At 39.5% G+C, this 22,204-nt stretch overlaps 1 protein-coding gene across 1 annotated transcript in view; it reads left to right on the forward strand.

Moving 5' to 3' along the window:
• Positions 1 to 22,204, forward strand: part of ammecr1 (AMMECR nuclear protein 1) — a 70,627-nt gene that overhangs the window by 47,439 nt on the left and 984 nt on the right. The window contains exons 3-5 of the mRNA XM_063011424.1: positions 3,218 to 3,332; positions 12,838 to 12,928; positions 14,092 to 14,188. Of these exons, the coding sequence (XP_062867494.1) occupies positions 3,218 to 3,332; positions 12,838 to 12,928; positions 14,092 to 14,188 (303 nt within the window). The remainder of the gene's footprint in view (positions 1 to 3,217; positions 3,333 to 12,837; positions 12,929 to 14,091; positions 14,189 to 22,204) is intronic.

Consider the following 22,204-nt stretch of genomic DNA (forward strand, 5'->3'; position numbering starts at 1 on the left):
TAGTCTCTTCTATTTTTTTTTTTTACTCAACTAATCACTTGAGACAAAAGTAAAGTACCGCATTTAATGTTCAGACTGAACAAATGGACGTTTTATTTTGCAATACAATTATACAAAACCTTAATGAAGTCATACATTTGCTCTTTTTATTTGCTCAGCATCCTGCCAAGTTTTCTTTTTTAATAAATGTGCAAATCATTATTTTCTCCTCATGATACGCCGATCCTACGATGGTTTTTAATAGGTTTGTGTACATTCTTCATTCTGCACTGTAACATTTTGTGAAGACAAAAGTAAAGCCGCAGTAATCAGCATCTTTTTTTTTTCAAATGAACTGATTTTTTTTTCTTGTCGATAGTCAAACGAGAAGTAAAAGCTGGCGATTGCTATGACAGCCAAACACCATCCATTCCCCCTCCAAAAAAACCTGTTTGTCCTCAGCACACAGGCTAGAGATCTGCCTTCTCTGGTTACACATTTTTGCAATCCTGTTTAAAGGGAAATACTGTTAAGACCATTTTGCATTTTGTATGAACTTCTAAAAGCGTTTGCAAAAAAAGTTCTGAATTTTGTTTAACTTACACCACTTATGATTTTTTTTCCACTGATTTATTCACACACTAGAAGAAAACACTTCAAACCTGTGCTCATTTGAAAAGAGATCCAATTACTCCAGTTAGTGGTAATCCAAATTTGATCTAAAGAACAAATTAAAACATTTCTCATTTCAAATTTTGAACCTTAAGTACATGATGTTAAATTTAAATGTTTAGTAAGGTATGTCTTTTGTAAACAGAGTTTTCACCAGCTACAGGAACAAAAGGGTTTGATGCATGTGTTGTTACATTTACTAGTATAAAATCGCATTCAAGGCACCCAGGTGGTGCAGCCGGGTATTCCGCTGGCACACCAGCGCCGAGATTCTGAACTCCTCGATTCGAAACTCGGCGTGGCCACCAGTTGGCCGGGCGCCATCTGGCGGGCATAATTGGCAGTGCCTGCAGCAGATACTAGTTGCCCACCGTATCTGCAGGGTGGACCGGACTATGTGTGGGTGGGTGGGTCTTCATGCGCTGTGTAGGGACCCTGATTGGCTGAAGAAGACGCCTGTGCAGAAAGCAGAGGCGAGAAGAGGAGGGCTGTGCACGTGTCGGAAGAGACGTGTGCAGCGATGTGCTCACCTCAGATGCAATCGTGCCCTCTGTTAAAGACGCATCCCAAAAGCACCAAGGTTCTAAGAAGCCTGAATGGAACCAGTTCAAAAACAGTTCTTTTGGTTAAAACGGTCTATTGATGGCAGGGTGTTAATAGACCGTTTTAACCAAAAGAACTGCTTTTGAACTGGTCCTGGGCATTTACTAAACAACCCTTGAATGGAAAAAGCTATCAAGCTTACCAAACTAAAATTATTTCATTAAACCTGAGTGGAAAGTTAAGGAAACTGTGTCCATGATATTGGAATTAATTTAGGGATTGCTCACCCATAAAACATCAAAACCAAACAGCAAAATAAATTGTGCATGTCATGGAAACAAGTCTTCAGCTGAATAGGGTTGCTATGTAGCTACACCACTAATGTATAGCTGCAGTGTTCAGCAGAATACCTGCTTTGCCGTAATGTAATCTGGCAACCCTCCTCATGGAGCCAATTGGTCAGCAGTAAATGCCTAGAATTGGTGAAAAGGTGGAGAGCGATTTGCATGCCAAAATCACTTCTGCTTCTACAGTCAAGTTAATCTGTTAGGTATCTGCTTTTATTGGCATCTGAGCTGATTGGATTGGTAACTTAGAACTTGAACCACAAGAATGCCTCGTCAGTCTAGCCAGCAGTTACTTTAAGGATGTTTGCACTTTTCATAACCTGGTATTAAATACTCTGTAAAACATACATGTGTAAAAGCAGTTCTGCTGGCTATTTTATCTGGTAAGTCCACCACGTAGGTGCATTGTGTGTTGCTGTGCAGCACCATAAGACCACATCTGACCAAATATTTGCTTGGTTGAATATTTTTATCAGAGGAAAGATTCTGACGTGGTAGTGATGGTTGTTCTTTCTTTCCATATTATGATATTGTGATATGGTGTTTTTTATAAAAGAAATAAGCACATTCTGAAATGAACAAAACCCTATTTTAAACCACTTCTTGTCTTCTATTAGTTGTTTCTTAATTAGTTTGAACCATGTGGAAGAAAAACAAGTCAGTTTGCATCAACACCAGAGCTTGTTAGCAACCTGGCACATCATGTTCAGTTTCACACATTTTAATTTGGTTAACAGATTCATCAAAACATTTAAAAGGTGCTGTAAGGTTTTAATTTCTGATTAACAGATGTAGTTTCAAGATAAAATCCTGGTCCTATCTACTTCACAGTGGGGTACATTATAAAAGAAAAAAATACTGTACCACGGACTGTTAAAGGCTGAAATAATGTTCTATGGTTTGAAAAGGGAAAATGTTAACAACATAATATTGTTGCTAACACATGATTAAACACGTTTCATTTAGGGTCATGGAAACCCCAAACCTCTTCAGCTATAGCTCATAACTATTTAAGCCATACTGATCAGCCATAACATTAAAACCACCTCCTTGTTTCTACACTCACTGTCCATTTTTTCAGCTCCACTTACCATATAGAAAACAAACTACATCACTTCTATGTAGTCACCTTCCTTTCTGATGCATTTTTCCCAGCGTTGTACCATTTTAATGCCATCAGCAAAAAATGTTTTTGGTTTAGCATGTTGCCACTGATGCACCGCTGCTTCGACATCATCGTCTGCAAATCGAGGTTTACCTAGTAAAGACAGTTTAATACATAAGTTATACTAAAAGTGTGTTTTTGAAGTTTAACCCCATGCTTCAAATACATTTTGACTGTGTAGATAAGTAAATACAGCCAAGCTGTGCTGCCTCTAACATAAAGCAATCTTTAATAACTGTGGCTAGTAAAAAAACATTATAGTCGATAACCGAACGTCATGTATTGACAGTTAACCAATAACCAACAAACGCATCTAAGCTTCCTGTCATGAATTTTTTTTACCAACCGTGAGCACAGCAGTAATGTAGAACAGCGAGTTAAACATAAACACCATGCGCAGAATCAGTTCAACATTCAGAATTTCAAAATGTGGCAGGTCAAAGATTTTTTATTTCTCTAAAGCTTTAAGTTATGTGTGCAATACCCTTTTTCTTTTCTGTGCCCTCTGCAGTGCCCTTAAAGACAGCCGCTTTCCCCCGATGACGAGGGATGAGCTGCCGCGCCTCTTCTGCTCAGTGTCTCTGCTCACCAACTTTGAGGATGTTGGTGATTACCTAGACTGGGAGGTAAATATCTAACATTAGCACTTTATCCACTTTCTACTATTAGGAGAAAAATAATCAATATACTGTAGCTATTAGAAGAACATTGCATTTCATCCCATCACTGAGTAAGTTAACAATTAATCATGCTGATGGGTGTGTGTTTGTATAAAACTGAGGAACCCAGAGTTTTTAGTTTTTTTACACTGTCAATGAGCAGTTCCACAGTGCATCAGATACCATGGAAAAATTTACAAATATGTAAGTGTTTAGCTGCATTGACAACCCAGAATAACAGGAAACACAGTGGGACATGTGTGGATTTCATTTACACTGATCAGCCATAACATTAAAACCACCTCCTGGTTTCTACACTCACTGTCCATTTTATCAGCTCCACTTACCATATAGGAGCACTTTGAAGTTCTACAATTACTGACTGTAGTCCAATGGTCAGGACCCCATAGGACCAACAGAAAGTATGTATTATTTAGGTGGTGGATCATTCTCAGCACTGCAGTGACACTGACATGGTGGTGGTGTGTTAGTGTGTGTTGTGCTGGTATGAGTGGATCAGACACAGCAGCACTGCTGGAGTTTTAAAATACTCACTGTCCACTCTATTAGACACTCCTACCTAGTTGGTCCACCTTGTAGATGTAAACTCAGCGACGATTGCTCATCTATTGCTGCTGTTTGAGTTGGTCATCTTCTAGACCAGGGGTTCTCAACCTGTGGGGCGCGCCCCCCCGAGTACTTGTCTGGGGAGGCGCGAGTGCCTTTTCTCAGTCATCTCTCCGTGTTTACTGTTATAATGAATGTTGCGGTTGTAAATAAACACCAACTACTACAGAACATTTTGTGTGACTCGCTTACCTTAAAAAGCTCAGGCTTAATTATACTGAGTATTACCACAGAGTCAGAGTCGTTCTGTCTGTGGAGCTAAACGTTTTCAGTCAGAGCGGATTATCCTGAACTAACCAACTTAGTAATTGATGAACTTTTGTCTATGCTTGACTCTGTGAAGTAACGTTTTCTGCTCTCATCTACATCAAAAAGCAAGAACCGCTTATGATTTACCAAAGTGAACCACGAACTTATATAATGTGCTGATAGAATCGGCTCAGATGGGGTCGGACTGTATTATCTTTTTAAAATAATATTTTCAATCAGCAAAATTATATAATGTGCACAACATTAATTACGTTCTTTTAGCTTGTCAGAAGCTTTCTCAATGATTTCTGTGCGGTGGTTGACGAAGGGGAGGGGGCAAGTTCACGGTTGGCACACGAAGGGGGGCGCATGTCCAAAAAGGTTGAAAACCCCTGTTCTAGACCTTCATCAGGGTTCACAGGACGCTGCCTACGGGACGCTGTTGGCTGGATATTTTTGGTTGGTGGACTATTCTCAGTCCAGCAGTGACACTAAGGTGTTTAAAAACTCCATCAGCACTGCTGTGTCTGATCCACTCATACCAGCACAACACACACTAACGCACCACCACCATGTCATTGTCACTGTAGTGCTACGAGTGATCCACCACCTAAATATTACCTGCTCTGTGGTGGTCCTGGGAAAGTATGCAGATTAACAGATGGACTACAGTCAGTAATTGTAGAACTACAAAGTGCTTCTATATGGTAAGTGGAGCTGATAAAATGGACAGTGAGTGTAGAAACGAGGTGATTTTAATGTTATGACTGATCTGTGTATATTTTTTCCTTATATTACTTATGCAATATAAGTACTGCTTAGCTAAGAAACATCTTAAACACAACATTTACAAAGCCAGAGCATTTTAATAATCTTGGCTGTTTTTATTTAACCTGTAATTTAATTTCTTTGTTATGCTTATGTTTTTTTCCCCTCACAATAGCTGTGTGCAACAAAACAGAAAAGCATTCATGTTTCCTGTTAGTCTTCATGTTGGAGGTCACTGGTACATCAGCTGTCAAATTACATTTACATTTTCAGCATGTAGCAGACACTTTTATCCACAGTGACTTACAGACTGACAGTATACAATCTTGCTCAAGGACCCAACAGTGGCAACCTGGTAGTGGTGGTGCTTGAACTGACAACCGTTTGATTACTAACCAGAGAACTGTTTAGTGTACATCTAGTTGGTTCGTTATGTGGGAATTGCGGGAGATGCTGGAGTGACTGTGAAACTGATACCATGCTGTCACTGGTATCTAAAATTGCTTTTGGCATTGTTGGGTATGTTCTCTATTACTTTTTCTACACAAGCATGAGTTAAGCAGATGCCAGTTTCACTGACTTTATTTCTACTTCACGAAAACGTGTATTAGAACTAGCACTATAAAATAGGACAGACTTTCATATTGCTATTAAAATGTACAGAGTTTTACAGTCATGACTCCACTTTGCCACTCTGTCAGTATTACTGATGCTGTGAAATACATAAGGTTAGATAATATTTACATTTAGCAGACGCCTTTATCCAAAGTGACTTACATTAGAGTTGCAGTAGACAGTCTGAGCAATTAAGGGTTAAGGGCCTTGCTCAAGGGTCCAACAGCAGCAACCTACTGATTACTAGTCCTGTACCTTAACCACTAGGCTACAGCTTGCCTCACAAAGGTCATTTCAGATGAGTGGTCAAGTAAGTGGTGATTTGCATGTTCTCCGGTGGACTAACAGTGTATTTGAAAGCAACAGAAGAAAAGAAGTGGTAAACTTGTTTAAGCCAATGTTAGGGTATGCTGTTAAAAACACTAAGCTAATCAGTACAACCGATTTAGTATTTTCTATCTAAACTAACCGTGCTGCATGGTGGCTAAGTGGGTAGCACTGTCGCCTCACAGCAAGATGGTCCTGGGTTCGATGTCCAGGTGAGGGCGGTCCGGGTCCTTTCTGTGTGGAGTCTCCATGTTGTCCATGTGTGGGTGCTCCGGTTTCCTCCTGCAGTCCATGACTTTTCAGCGCGTCCAATTGCCTGATTGCGTCATGCTTCCTCTCCACCAATGCCGATCCCCGCTCTGACTGAGGAGAATAAAGCTAACCCACACCCCCTCCGACACGTGGGCAGCATACCATATGCATCTTATTATTTATTCATTGACGAGTGCAGTGCAGCTCAGCGTTGTGTACGGAGAGACACACCCTGAGAGCACTCTTTTCTCATCTCTGTGCAAGCGTCATTAATCAGTTAGCAGAGGTCGTAATTGCACCAGTCATGAGAGAGACCCCATCTGGCTTAGTCCCGCCCATATCTGAACAACAGTCCAATCGTTGTTCATGTGGCCGCTCAGCCTCTGCCGGCAGGCAGAACTGAGACTCGATAAGATGTATTCGAGATCCCAGCTCTGGTTCATCTGAAATGAGCTACTCTAAATAAATCAAAAATAGGTCTAAAAATGTGCTATATTTAAATGATTGGGGTCTACAGATTGGTGAATATTAATTATCATAAATGTCAATGAAATTAATTACCAATACCTAAATATTAGTTTAAATAAAAAATCCAAATATTTAATTATTTATAACAATACAAAAGCAGCCATTTGTGTTTTTGACCTGCAACTCTAACTAATTATGGTACTTTAATTTTTCCTCAGATAACTTACCAGTATTATTTCTGTAATTTTTGATTCTGCACGTATTAAATCTTAATTGGCATTAATTAGAGTGCTTTCTTAAAAGCGAATTTTAGATAGACATTAATAAAAAAAGCTTTTTGCAGTTATTGTCTGTGATCAGTGAACGTACGTGCAGTACATTAGAACTAATGAAAGATGTTTCGAGTGGTTAGTTTACTTGCAGTTAACTCACACAACCCAAACAATTAATAATAAAAAAGGGTGGCACAGCAGGTAGTGTGAGCACCACACATCTCCAGGGTCCTGCAGACCTGGGTTTAAACCTTATCTCTGGCCATTTTTGTGAGGAGTTAGACATGTTCTTCTTTATTTGGGCAAACGAGATAAACTGACTGATCTACATTCCCACCATGTGTTGGTGAGTAAGTGAATGTGTAAGTGTGTTCCTGTCTTGAGCCCATTGTTCCTTGTTTATGACACTTCTGCTGCATCATGAAGTGTCATCAAACCAAACTTTAGACATGTTTTAAATAAAAGTGATTCCATAAAAGGAGACATCTGGTTTAAAGGCTCCTGCCCTGTAGAATCTCACAGTAGAATCTTGGACAGACACTAGGTTGTAATAAAAATCTTTATTTATTGGCTCTTTAGATATTGATGACCATGGGGAATAAGCAATCACTATTTAAAACTATTGTATAGGTTTGCTTTGGGCCATAACATTACTTTTAGCCATAACAATAAAACCACCTCCTTGTTTCTACACTCACTGTCCATTTTATCAGCTCCACTTACCAAGTAGAAGCACTTTGTAGTTCTACAATTACTGACTGCAGTCCATCTGTTTCTCTGCATGCTTTGTTAGCCCCCTTTCATGCTGTTCTTCATTGGTCAGGACTCTTCCAGGACCACTACAGAGCAGGTATTATTTGGGTAGTGGATCATTCTCAGCACTGCAGTGACACTGACGTGGTGGTGGTGTGTTAGTGTGTGTTGTGCTGGTATTAGTGGATAAGACACAGCAGCACTGATGGAGTTTTTAAACACCTCACTGTCACTGCTGGACTGAGAGTAGTCCACCAACCAAAAATATATCCAGCCAAAAGCACCCCGTGGGCAGCGTCCTGTGACCACTGATGAAGGTCTAGAAGATGACCAACTCAACCAGCAGCAATAGATGAGCGATCGTCTCTGACTTTACATCTACAAGGTGGACCAACTAGGTAGGAGTGTCTAATAGAGTGGACAGTGAGTGGACAAGGTATTTAAAAACTCCAGCAGCGCTGCTGTGTCTGATCCACTCATACCAGCACAATACACACTAACACACCACCACCATGTCATTGTCACTGCAGTGCTAAGAATGATCCACTACCCAAATAATATCTACTCTGTGGTGGTCCTGTGATGGTCCTGACCTAGATGGACTACAGTCAGTAATTGTAGAACTTCAAAGTGCTTCTATATGGTCAGTGGAGCTGATAAAATGGACAGTGAGTGTAGAAACAAGGAGGTGGTTTTTATGTTATGGCTGATCAGTGTATATTCATTGTCTGTTTTACCACCGTTTTATCCTGGTCAGGGTCGCAATAGGTCTGGTTCTTTGGGTGAAAGGTAGGACACACCCTGAAGAGGTCACCAGTCCATCATATGACATACACACACACTCACACTTGGGGCTATTTTTAGTGGCTACAATTAGCTTGACTGCTTGTCATGTTTCCCGGAGGAAACCCACACAGACACAGGAGACTCACCACAGAAGGGAATCAAAGGAATCAAACCCAGGCTCTTATTGCTGTGAGGCGACGGACCTACCCGCATCGCCACCGTGCCGCCCATAATGAGGAATAATCAACAAACAAATGTAGCTTTTTTGTAGTCATTGTGGATACAAGTTTAGTCTGGCCTGGAAGAAAATAAACTCGGTTGTGTTTGGCTTTTAAAACCACCTAAAATAAAATCATTTAGAGACAAGAACATAGAGCTTTACCACAAGCCACCATGAATTTTGTAATCCAGCAGCATGTAGAGAAATGTGTTTGCCTTACTGATTATAAAGGCTTAAGTCTTTTCAAAAGATTACAACACTTCTGTCAACAATGGAACAATCTCTTCCTATCTCACAGCCAGTTGGGCTCGAATGGTTAAAGCTAGAAATGATAATAAAAATACAGTTTCTCATGTCATGCATCATGGTTTGACCCTTAAATCGATGAAACATGGTGAAACGTGCTCACAATACACAGATCAGCCATAACATTAAAACCACCTCCTTGTTTCTACACTCACTGTCCATTTTATCATCTCCACTTACCATATAGAAGCACTTTGTAGTTCTACAATTACTGACTGTAGTCCATCTATTACTCTACATACTTTTTTAGGCTGCTTTCACCCTGTTCTTCAACGGTCAGGACCCCCACAGGACCACCACAGAGCAGGTATTATTTAGGTGGTGGATCATTCCCAGCACTGCAGTGACACTGACATGGTGGTGGTGTGTTAGTGTGTGTTGTGCTGGAGTTTTTAAATACCGTGTCCACTCACTGTCCACTCTATTAGACACTCCTACCTAGTTGGTCCACCTTGTAGATATAAAGTCAGAGACGACCGCTCATCTGTTGCTGCTGTTTGAGGTGGTCATCTTCTACACTTCCATCAGTGGTCACAGGACGCTGCCCCCGGGGTGCTGTTGGCTGGATATTTTTGGTTGGTGGACTATTCTCAGTCCAGCAGTGACGGTGATTAAAAACTCCATCAGCGCTGCTGTGTCTTATCCACTAATACCAGCACAACACACACTAACACACAACCACCATGTCATTGTCACTGCAGTGCTGAGAATGATCCACCACCCAAATAATACCTGCTCTGTCGTGGTCCTGTGGGGGTCCTGACCATTGAAGAACAGGGTGAAAGCAGGCTGAAATAGTATGTAGAGAAACAGATGGACTGCAGTCAGTAATTGTAGAACTACAAAGTCATTCTATATGGTAAGTGGAGCTGATAAAATGGACAGTGATTGTAAGGAGGTGGTTTTGATTTTATGTCTGATCAGTGTGAACCAGCTCATCCATCATACATAAACCAAGCTCACAGTGTGTGTATGGTGCAGAACAAACACTCAGCAGACCAGTGTTGCTCTGTATTAAGATCATCAAGTCCTTTTAGACCCAGTTTTAGCTCTAAATCAGCATAAACAGAGACATTGTCATGGCAGCATCTGTTTTCTCTTTCTCTGGAGTGGCCTGTAAATCCTCTAGACCGTGATCAGACGGCGCACTGAGTAAAGAGGCTTTGCTATGTTCTCGTAGTCGAATAAAAGTGTGGCCTCGAAGCCTAAGCTAGGCATTACACCCAGAGCAATATTGAATCAGTATCTCTCTCACACACACACACACTTGCACACTGCATGTAGGCAAACTGACGTCACTAGATGTCCTTCGTGACCCTCAGCGGCGCAGGCAGTAAGGCACCCCTGGGTAGGAAGTGATGAGATTTTAATGTGTGGGACAGAGAGAACAATTCCTGACCTGGCAACCACATTGTTACTCTGGTCTAACTGCTGTGCTTTGTACCCTGAATCTTCATCCCCAAGTCTTTTTACTTGAATCCTGCATCTCGCTGGTACCATTATTGCCCTTTAATACATTTTTCATGTCACACTGATTTTGTTTGTTTGTTTTTGTTTGTTTGAATCCATTTACCTCCTGCCAGGACTGCTCTGTAAAAAATTGCAGAGTGACCTAGTTTAAGTGTAGCTTCATCCATTTTCACCTTCAAGTAAAGACGGAAATGTAAAATGTAAAAAGTATGTGTGGCTGGAGAACATCAAGTTCTTAATTTGATTAGATCATTTATTTATGACAGGAGATCAGCCCTCATGTTTCTTTTAATCATATTACACACGGTTGTTTTCCGGCCAGGTTTCATTCTAAATATGGGACTGAGGTCATTGGCGTACACATGCTTTTTATAGCAAACATTAATTACATCTGGGGGTTGCGTGGTTTATTTGTTTGGAAGGGAGTGCTGTACCAATTTCCGTCCGAGATGACGAAGCATAGCTATTGAATAATGTGATGGTTTACTACTCTGGACAGAACAAAACCTGTAATTTAATTTAATTTAAATGGTGCATTATAAACAGAGTATCAGGGAAGAATCAGGGATGGTTAAACTTTAATTTCCTTCTATCTGTCTGTCCGTCCGTCCAAAACAGATATATTCCTTTTTGGAATTCTATAATAAGTCCTAAATAACTGAAATAAAATTTAAATATACTTTGCATTTTGGCAGCATCACCCATTATTAGTTATTAGTCTATGTAAAGATCAGATCTATAAAAGATCTATTAAGTAGACTTGCAGATTATGGATCTGTCAAAGTGCATGACTGATGAGGTAGGTATAATGGCCAGAAGTATGTCCCCCTTCTATAATGATCAACTTCAGGCATTCAGTGTTTCAGACACACCCATTGCTAATGGTCTTAAAAAAATCAATTAAAGTAAATGATGTGTTTAATATTGTGGTGGTGGTTTGGCAAAGGTCGTTTTCTGTTTCAGCAGGACTGCCCCTGTGTACAAAACAAGGTCCATAAAGACATGGTTTGACGAGTTTGGTGTAAAGTATCTCATCTCTTCTAGGATGAATTAAGATATTGGAATTGGAAGCCAGGTCTTGTTGTCTAATGCTTCTTTTCGATATAGTATAGAGTAGAATGCCTTTATTTGTCATATATACATATACAGATGTACAGTACAACAAAATTCTTTCTTCCCAGTTTGTTTAGAAGCTGGGGTAAGAGCGCAGGGTCAGCCATTGTATGGCGCCCCTGGAGCAGAGAGGGTTAAGGGCCCAACAGTGGCAGCATGGCAGAGCCGGGATTCGAACTCTCAACCTTTTGATTGAAAGCCCAAAGCTCTACCCACTAGGCTACCACTGTCCCAATGTGAACTGTTCCTAATGTGCTATTTTCTATTGCACTAGGGTACTAGGCTACTAGGCTTTGATGGCAATCTCCATCAGACACTATTTTACGTACCATGGTGACTGTTTACATCAGCAATTGCAACAGCAATACAGTTTTGTGGTGTTTAATTTTCCTGTAGCTCTGTTTCAACTCTTGCCACTGTACTGCTTTAATAAAATCTATTGCAGTTGGGTTTTAAATACGACACTTTATTGTCCCGCTCTAGTCAAATTCTCTTTGACTAATCAACCATGTGCTTCATTTTTCACTTCACCCTTTCAGCCCACTTTGATGCATGGGTCTCTTGACAGTGGAAACTAAAATTGGATATATAAACCATAGTATACCATGTTTTGGAAAAAGGGCATAACATTAGTGCCTGATTGTACAAACGCTGTATGGGCACACGTTCTTGCAGACACTCCAAAATCACACCATTTTAAAAGAGTAAAGGATGTTTCTTATATGTGAGGGGGGCGTAGAGACTTCTGTGATTTTGGAATGGTATTGTGAACAATTTCATGCTCAGTTGTCCACATACTTATGACCCTTAAAAACCCTGTGGCACACTGGTCTTCCAGGACTGACATTAAGAACCCGTGATCTAAATAAATGACTAAATAGCTGTGGTTAAGGTACTGGACTAGTAATCAGAAGGTCACTGGTTCAAGCTCCACCACTGCCTGGTTGCTGCTGTTGGGTTCTTGAGCAAGGCCCTTAACCCTCAATTGCTTGGACAATATACTGTGACAGTACTGTAAGTCGCTTTGGATAAAGGCGTCTGCTAAATGCCTGAAATGTAAATGTAAATCACTGTAAAGAAAAATGTATCGCTGTATTAAATTGTCCTTCCTTTACGAATAATATCTTTGTAGCACTTTTACACTATTTCAAATGAACGATTTGTTTAGCTCTCCACGATTTATTCAAGTAATTGGTGTCTGAATCAGCATTAAATACTTTTTGTTTTTCTTTCTCTGTGCTTCCAGGTGGGTGTTCACGGCATTAGGATAGAATTTTTCAATGAAAAAGGATCAAAGCGCACCGCCACCTACCTGCCAGAGGTTGCAAAGGAGCAAGGTGAAACGATTAAAACTCAGCTAATTCTATGCTGGTGTGAAATTTGAATCAAAATAAATTCATTCTAGCACCTTCAGCCAAGCGCATTACTCTGTTTCTGTTAGCACACAAGCTTTCTGGAAGTAAACCCCCCAGACACTTGTTTTCAGGTGGACCAGAGGTACCCAGGAGCAGACCCAGTTTCAAACTGCCCAAATGTACAGCCCAAACTCTAGATCTAAACTGACTCTGATCTGGAACTAATGTGCAGGTGTAAAAATACCCTACTTATAGATGTTACTACAGCTCTTTCTCACTTTTGATGCCACCATCTAAAACTGAGCAAGAAATTCCATTGGTAAGATCTAGTCGTATCCAATTATCAAATTGCATTACGCTTCCTTTCTACTGATGTTGACCCCCACTCTGACTGAGAAGAGCCATGACTAACACACACCCCCTCCAAAATGTGTGCAGTAGCCAACTGCATCTTTTTACCTGCACGAGGTGAGTTCATATGTGAATCAGCTTTGTATATAGGAGAGAGGTGATGCAGGCACCATAAATCAGCCAGCAGATCGTAATTGCATCAGTTATGAGGAATCCCCTCCAGCACCTACCTTAAACAACAGCCAATCATTGTTTGTGTATCATTGTTTAGTTGTATGTGCACAACCTGCCGGATGGCAGAGCTGAGTTTCGAACCGATGAGTTCAAGATGTCAGCTCTGGTGTGTTAGTGTGTTTTACCGCTGTGCCACCTGCCTATGTTTTTATGTATATTAGGTTTTCTAGAGGCTTGGTGCTTTGCAGAATTTAAAGCTTTCCCTACTCCCTACACACCTGATTAAGTGCATGACCTAATTATATAACTCCTCACAAGCTGGATCAGATGTGTTTAGGTGCAAAGAAAGCTTAAAAACCCAGTGGCACACTGGTCCTCCAGGATTCACATTGAGAACCAGTGATTTAAATGACTGAAAAAAGGAAATAGGATTAGATAATGAGTGTCTGCACTTATCTGTTCTAGTGAAACTTACTGCTGTGTTAAATACTCTGGATAGTTTATTGGTATTAAAGCGTGCCAGTTATTGATTGATTATTGTTTCTACGTAGTCCAGACTGCATTTGAAATACATATACAAAAGGGAAATAAGTAAGTTATGTCTATTATTTGCCATACAGGATGGGACCACATTCAGACCATAGATTCCTTACTTCGAAAGGGAGGTTACAAAGCCCCTATCACAAACGACTTCAGGAAGACCATTAAACTGACCAGGTAAGACACTTGAATTAAGTGGGTCAGATTCAATCATGGTTGGCTATTTTTGGAGGAATTTAAAAAACTGTGTACTACCAGTGCTTTTGGGGAAAAGTGCATTATTTACTTTTGTTACCTGGGAAAAAGTGACATCAGTGACCCAGTTTTCATTAGCTGTGTCTAGATCAAACAGGAGAAAAACATGACCATAAAGCACAGACTGCTTTACACTAATCATCCATCTGCTAGTTTATACCAGCACGTTTATTCTCTGGAGCTTTGTTCTCTCCCTTCTTTTATGATTCACACATGATGATATTGGTTCTATTTCCATTTTTTTTCTTTTATAAATAATTTAAGGAAAATCTAGCATTCTTTTGAAGGTCTGGCATTAAGCAATGTTTTTATTTTTTTTATTTTCAAAAATTTGGTCTAATGTGACCTGTCTTTTTATATATATATATATATATACAGTGTATCACAAAAGTGAGTACACCCCTCACATTTCTGCAAATATTTCATTATATCTTTTCATGGGACAACACTATAGACATGAAACTTGGATATAACTTAGAGTAGTCAGTGTACAACTTGTATAGCAGTGTAGATTAACTGTCTTCTGAAAATAACTCAACACACAGCCATTAATGTCTAAATAGCTGGCAACATAAGTGAGTACACCCCACAGTGAACATGTCCAAATTGTGCCCAAATGTGTCGTTGTCCCTCCCTGGTGTCATGTGTCAAGGTCCCAGGTGTAAATGGGGAGCAGGGCTGTTAAATTTGGTGTTTTGGGTACAATTCTCTCATACTGGCCACTGGATATTCAACATGGCACCTCATGGCAAAGAACTCTCTGAGGATGTGAGAAATAGAATTGTTGCTCTCCACAAAGATGGCCTGGGCTATAAGAAGATTGCTAACACCCTGAAACTGAGCTACAGCATGGTGGCCAAGGTCATACAGCGGTTTTCCAGGACAGGTTCCACTCGGAACAGGCTTCGCCAGGGTCGACCAAAGAAGTTGAGTCCACATGTTCGGCGTCATATCCAGAGGTTGGCTTTAAAAAATAGACACATGAGTGCTGCCAGCATTGCTGCAGAGGTTGAAGACGTGGGAGGTCAGCCTGTCAGTGCTCAGACCATACGCCGCACACTGCATCAACTCGGTCTGCATGGTCATCATCCCAGAAGGAAGCTGACGCACAAAAAAGCCCGCAAACAGTTTGCTGAAGACAAGCAGTCCAGGAACATGGATTACTGGAATGCCCTGTGGTCTGACGAGACCAAGATAAACTTGTTTGGCTCAGATGGTGTCCAGCATGTGTGGCGGCGCCCTGGTGAGAAGTACCAAGACAACTGTATCTTGCCTACAGTCAAGCATGGTGGTGGTAGCATCATGGTCTTGGGCTGCATGAGTGTTGCTGGCACTGGGGAGCTGCAGTTCATTGAGGGAAACATGAATTCCAACATGTACTGTGACATTCTGAAACAGAGCATGATCCCCTCCCTTCGAAAACTGACCCCAAACACAACCTCCAAGATGACAACTGCCTTGCTGAGGAAGCTGAAGGTAAAGGTGATGGACTAAACCCAATTGAGCACCTGTGGCGCATCCTCAGGTGGAAGGTGGAGGAGTTCAAGGTGTCTAACATCCACCAGCTCCGTGATGTCATCATGGAGGAGTGGAAGAGGATTCCAGTAGCAACCTGTGCAGCTCTGGTGAATTCCATGCCCAGGAGGGTTAAGGCAGTGCTGGATAATAATGGTGGTCACACAAAATATTGACACTTTGGGCACAATTTGGACATGTTCACTGTGGGGTGTACTCACTTATGTTGCCAGCCATTTAGACATTAATGGCTGTGTGTTGAGTTATTTTCAGAAGACAGTAAATCTGCACTGCTATACAAGTTGTACACTGACTACTCTAAGTTATATCCAAGTTTCATGTCTATAGTGTTGTCCCATGAAAAGATATAATGAAATATTTGCAGAAATGTGAGGGGTGTACTCACTTTTGTGATACACTGTGTATATATATATATATATATATATATATATATATATATATATATATATATATATATATATTTGTATTATTGTTCTGTTCCATGTTTAAATCTGATAAAACTATAAATAATATATATATATATATATATATTTATATATATATATATATATATATATTTTATTTATAGTTTTATCAGATTTAAACATGGAACAGAACAATAATACAAATGTGAACAAACACACAACCCTATTTACTCCCCACCCACAGACAATTTAACACAGCAATGATAATAACAAAAAATGTAAAATGAGCAAGTTCAAAAGAAGAGGGAAAAAAAGTACAATAATAACACGTAAATAAAAAAATAAAAAAATAAAAAAATTAGCTTAAGGTCCCCCTAATAATAGACTCAGAGTACCCAAACATTGCCATGGCTGGATCAGGGTGCACATACAGTAGTGTTCAAAATAATAGCAGTCCAACACCATTAACCTGATAAATCACTGTTTTTAGTAGAAATGCTATTTCTACATAGCAAAAAATTTATTTGAAAGTGTAGTAGAGTAATGAAAACAAAACAAACCCAACATTTAGGACATGCATCCCACTCATTCTGAGTAATCAAAGCATTGATTGAAAGGGGGTTGTTCAAAATAATAGCAGTGAGGAGTTCAATTGGTGAAGTCATTCATTCTGCAGAAGAACGGGTGTCAATTTTGGCCCTTATTTAAGGTAGGATGGTGGCAAATGTTGCACAGGTTGGTCATAGCACATTTCCTTTTGAAATACTGGGGAAAATGAGTTGTTCCAGACATTGTTCTGATGAACAGCGTACTTTGATTAAAAAGTTGATTGTAGAGGGAAAAAACATACAGAGAAGTGCAGCAATGATAGGCTGCTCAGCTAAAATGATCTCAAATGCCTTGAAGTGACAACCAAAACCTGAAAGATACGGAAGGAAGCGTTGAACTACTGTTCAATTGGATCGAAGATTAGCCAAAATAGCAAATACTCAGTCAATGATCACCTCCAGAAAGATCAAGGAACATCTAAATTTACCAGTGAGTACAGAAGATGATTAAGTGAAGCCAATTTACCAGCAAGAACTCCTTGCAAAGTCCCGTTGTTAAGATAAAGACGTGTCCTGAATGGGTTAACATTTGCCAAGGAACACATTGACTGGTCCAAAGAGAAATGGCTGAACATTTTGTGGACTGGTGAAAGCAAAATTGTTCTATTTGGGTCTAGTGGCCGTAGACAGTATGTCAGACGACCCCCGAGCACTGAATTCAAGCCACAGTACACTGTGAAGACAGTAAAGCACGGTGGTACAAAATGATGATATAGGGATGTTTATCATACCATGGTGTTACGTCTATTTATCACATACGAGGGATCATGGATCAGTTTAAATATATCAGAATACTTGAGGAGATCATGTTGCCCTATGTCAAAGAAGAAATGCCCTTAAAATGGGTGTTTCAACATGACAATGTCCCAAAACATCATGGTTACAGACAAACAAGACTGAGGTAATAGAGTGACCAGCCCAATCCCCTGACTTCAATCCCAGAGAGAACTTGTGGGCTGAAATCTGAAACGTGTTTTTTTGAGGCAAAACCCAAAATTGCAGAAGAACTGTGGAATGTAGTGTAATCATCCTGGACTGGAATACCTGTTCAGAGGTGCCAGAAGTTGGTCGACTCCATGCAACACAGATCTCGGAAACAATTGTTCTGCCACTAAATATTAGTTCAGTAATTTAAAGTAAAGTGAAACCTCAAACATTTTTTCATGTTATAGATACATTTTTTGAGTTTTTAAAGAAAAATGCTGGCACTGCTATTATTTTGAACAGCCTAATATTCATTTTTCTTAATTTTCTGTAAAGGATTAACACAAATTGACTACATTTTGTTAATGTTTTGATTTAGAATTGAAAGTGTAGTATTTTCAGTGCATTTGCATTTATGGAAATAAAAGTTATTATAATGATTTTGTGCTTTATTCGCTTTTTTAAAATCACTGCTATTTTTTTGAACACCACTGTACTTGTTAAGTAGATCAAAAATGAATGCAAATATATTAGACCAGAAGCTGTGCAAAGTTGGACAAGACAATAAAAGATGGCCTAATGTACCCTCCTCAACTTTACATTTCTCACACAGCGGGGTAATAGATCCATAGATCTTGCTTAGTTTTGTTTTAAAGTAATGAAGTCTGGAGAACCTTAAACTGTATCAGCCTAAACCTTGAGTTACTAGAACAACGCGCAATTCTGGACAGACCCTCCTCCCAGATCTCACCCGATGTGACCTCTCTTTAATTGAATTCTTGCACCCATTTTGACTCCTAGAATAAAAAATACAACCCCAAATCAGAAAACGTTGGGACAGTATGGAAATGCACATAAAATAAAAATGCAGTGTTCCTTACATTTACTTTGACTTTTTAAACAGTTTAAACCCGAGATATTTCATGTTTTGTCTGCTTAACTTCATTTAATTTGTTAATATACCTCAATTTCTGCATTTCAGGCCTGCAACACATTCCAAAAAAATTTGGGACGGGGGCAATTTAGGGCTAGTAATGAGATGAAAAAATTAAATAATGATGTGATTCCAAACAGGTGATGTCAACAGGTGATTGTTAACATGGTTTGGTACAAAAGCAGCATCCAGGAAAGGATGAGTCTTTAATGAGCAAAGATGATCAGAGGATCTCTAGTTCAACAACAAATATGTGAGAAAATGATTGAAATGTTTAAAACAACGTACGTATCATATTGGAAAGATTGGAAAGGATTTGCATATTTCTCCCTCTACAGGGCCTAATATTATTAAACGATTCAAGGAATCGGGAGGAATTTCAGTGTATAAAGGCCAAGGGTGCAAGCTTAAGCTGAACGCCCGTGAAATATTTTATATTTAATTATTTTGCACTTGTCACCCAGCTCTAGTTAGAACCCTGTAGTATTAAAACAACATATTTTCATATAGAGAATTTAGAATACTACCCAACATTTGTGTTTTGTCTCATTTCACATTAGCTTATCCTCCCTGTGCATATTTCCTGCTATCCACACCAAGGCCTGTCCTGGTAAATCTCCTGAAGATTCATGACGAGTCGTACCGGGAATTCATTGATTCATCACCTGCACCTGTGCTTTTTATATCACGCCAACCATGGCTTAAATTTTATGACATCTGAGACTAGAGGATTGTAAATTTTGATTTAGGTTTGCTTTTAATGTTCTGCTTCCTTCAGTCTTCCTTCAGTTTTTTTTTATAACAGCCTGCTGAATTGGAAGGTTAAATATTAAGTGTTTGGGAGTGAATGTTTTTATTATTTTAATTGGAAGATGTGCACACATTATTTTTATTGCCAGTTTCTGGTTTTACCGTTAAATTGGCAAAGTGCATTTGTACATGTAGTGATTGAAATATTAAAGACACTAGTACTTTTTCCATTACCATTTAGCACAGTATAGCCTTGTGGGGCCAGACTTCTTCTTCGATGAGATCAGAATCTGGTGGGTGATATTAACTTAAAGATTTATTCAGGTTCTTACAACCTCATTTTACATTAAATAAGCCAGTCTTTAAAAGGTGATTATTGAAGGCTTGAAGTTGCAGCTGTTAAAGCATCTGTGTCCCAAATTGTCTAATTAGTGCACTTTAATTGTATAGTTACACACCTGTTACACACAGGATTGATTTAGTTGATTTAAACATTATTGTAAATGTAATGACTTTTTTCCAGACTGTCTTGCATTATAGGAAAAAATATTTTAATGGTAAATGATCAAATAAGTGATGGTGCACTATGCAAAGAGTGCATTATTAGTCAGGCAAAAAGGATGCAGAAAAGTGCACCAGTACACCAGTAAAATTAATGGTAAGTTGAATACAAGTATGAAAAAGTTCTACTTAACTCTGAGCAGCCCTGTCCTGTTTTATAGCCTCTCTTTACTGATTGCTAGCTCTTCTTTAGATATTTTTGGAACATTAAATTGCATTTACAAAGTGAGCTGGATTAAAATTGATTCACTAATTGCAATTTAAAGCCATGCAGTCACAACACAATGCAGCCCAAAAAATTGCCAACTGTTTGATTGTTTAATTAATTTAAATCAGAGGCAAATGTAGCTCGGTGGTTAAGAGGCCTAAGGATTAGCTGTTTGGTAATTGAATGTGTCGGGAGAATAAATACAAACCCCTTTCAGTGTAGATTAGAACATAATTCTAGAACATTGAGGTGGAGTTTAAGTTTTTACTCCACTGTACTGTACTGTAAATGACAAAGCACAATAATTGACTAGTTACTTCACACAAAAAGCCTCTAAATATGGACTCCTCTAACAACAGTCTTGCTTCATGCGTGGTTAAAAAGGAAACATGCAGCTAAACAGAATTTAATAATTTGATGCATTAAAAAGTAAATGTCCATTGAGAACATTAAAAAAATGATTATTGCATTCGTTGCCACAAGGTGCATTAATGTAAATATTTACAAGGTGATTTAAAGGCGGCTCGGTGGGTAGCACTGTCGCCTCACAGCAAGAAGGTCCTGGGTTCGATTCCCAGGTGAAGTGGTCCGGGTTCTTTCTGTGTAGAGTTCTCCCCGTTTCTACGTGGGTTTCCTCCGGGTGCTCCGGTTTCCTCCCACAGTCCAAAGACATGCAAGTGAGGTGATTTGGAGACACTAAATTGTCCAAGACTGTCTTCGATATAACCTTGTGAATTGATGAACCTTGTGTAAAGAGTAACTACCGTTTCTGTCATGAATGTAACCAAATTGTGTAAAACATAATGTTAAAATCCTAATAAACAAACAAACTCTGTAGCAGCCCTGTCCTGTTTTATAGCCTCTCTTTACTGATTGCTGATCAAATTAATTCACTAATTGCAATTTAAAGCCATGCAGTCACAACACAATGCAGCCTAAAAATTGCCAACTGTTTAATTGTTTAATTAATTTAAATCAGGGACAAATGTAGCTCGGTGGTTAAGAGGCCTAAGGATTACCTGTTTGGTAATTGAATGTGTGGGGAGAATAAATAAAAACCTTCTCAGTGTAGATTAGGGTCACAGTTGTTCATTTTAATCATAATTCTAGAACATTGAGGTGGAGTTTAAATTCTTACTCCACTGTACTGTCCTGTAAATGACAAAGCACCATAGTTGACTAGTTACACAAAAAGCCTCTAAATATGGACTCCTCTAACAACAGTTAAAAAGGAAACATGCAGCTAACCAGAATTTAATCATTTGATGCATTAAAAAGTTAATGTCTATTGAGAACATGAAAAAAAAGTTTAATACATTCATTGCCACAATTCCGGTCCATGAAAGGTCCATTAATGTAAATCTTTTCAAGGTGTTTAAGGCAGCACAATGGCTCGGTTGGTAGCGCTGTCACCTCACAGCAAAAATGTCCTGGGTTCGATTCCCAGGTGAAGTGGTCTGTGTAGAGTTCTCCCCGTTTCTACGTGGGTTTCCTCCGGGAGCTCCGGTTTCCTTCCACAGTCCAAAGACTTGAAAGTGAGGTGAATTGGAGATACAACATTGTCCATTTACATTTACATTTTCGGCATTTAGCAGACGCTCTTATCCAGAGCGACTTACAGAAGTGCATCCATAGTAAACATTAAGAACACAAATCTGCTAAAAACCCAGTTTTGTTTTGTTTGTTTTTTTGCAAGAAATGAATGAGAATAAGAGCGTTAGTAAGTAAGTGAGTAAGTACAAGTCAGCTTAAGTGCTTAGTAAAGAGGTGGGTTTTTAATCGTCTTTTGAAGACAGTGAGAGACTCAGATGTTCGGACAGACAGAGGAAGTTCGTTCCACCACTTGGGTGCCAGTACAGAAAGGAGCCTTGATGCTTGTCTTCCTCAAGTCCTGGGTGGAGGATCAAGTTGGGCGAGACTAGTGGCTCGGAGGTTGCGTGATACAGTTGTCCATAACTGTGTTTGACCTTAAACTTATGAACTGATTAATCTTGTGTAACCAGTAACTACCGT

Source organism: Trichomycterus rosablanca, chromosome 16 (genome assembly GCF_030014385.1).
Source record: "Trichomycterus rosablanca isolate fTriRos1 chromosome 16, fTriRos1.hap1, whole genome shotgun sequence".
NCBI classification, from domain to species: domain Eukaryota; kingdom Metazoa; phylum Chordata; class Actinopteri; order Siluriformes; family Trichomycteridae; genus Trichomycterus; species Trichomycterus rosablanca.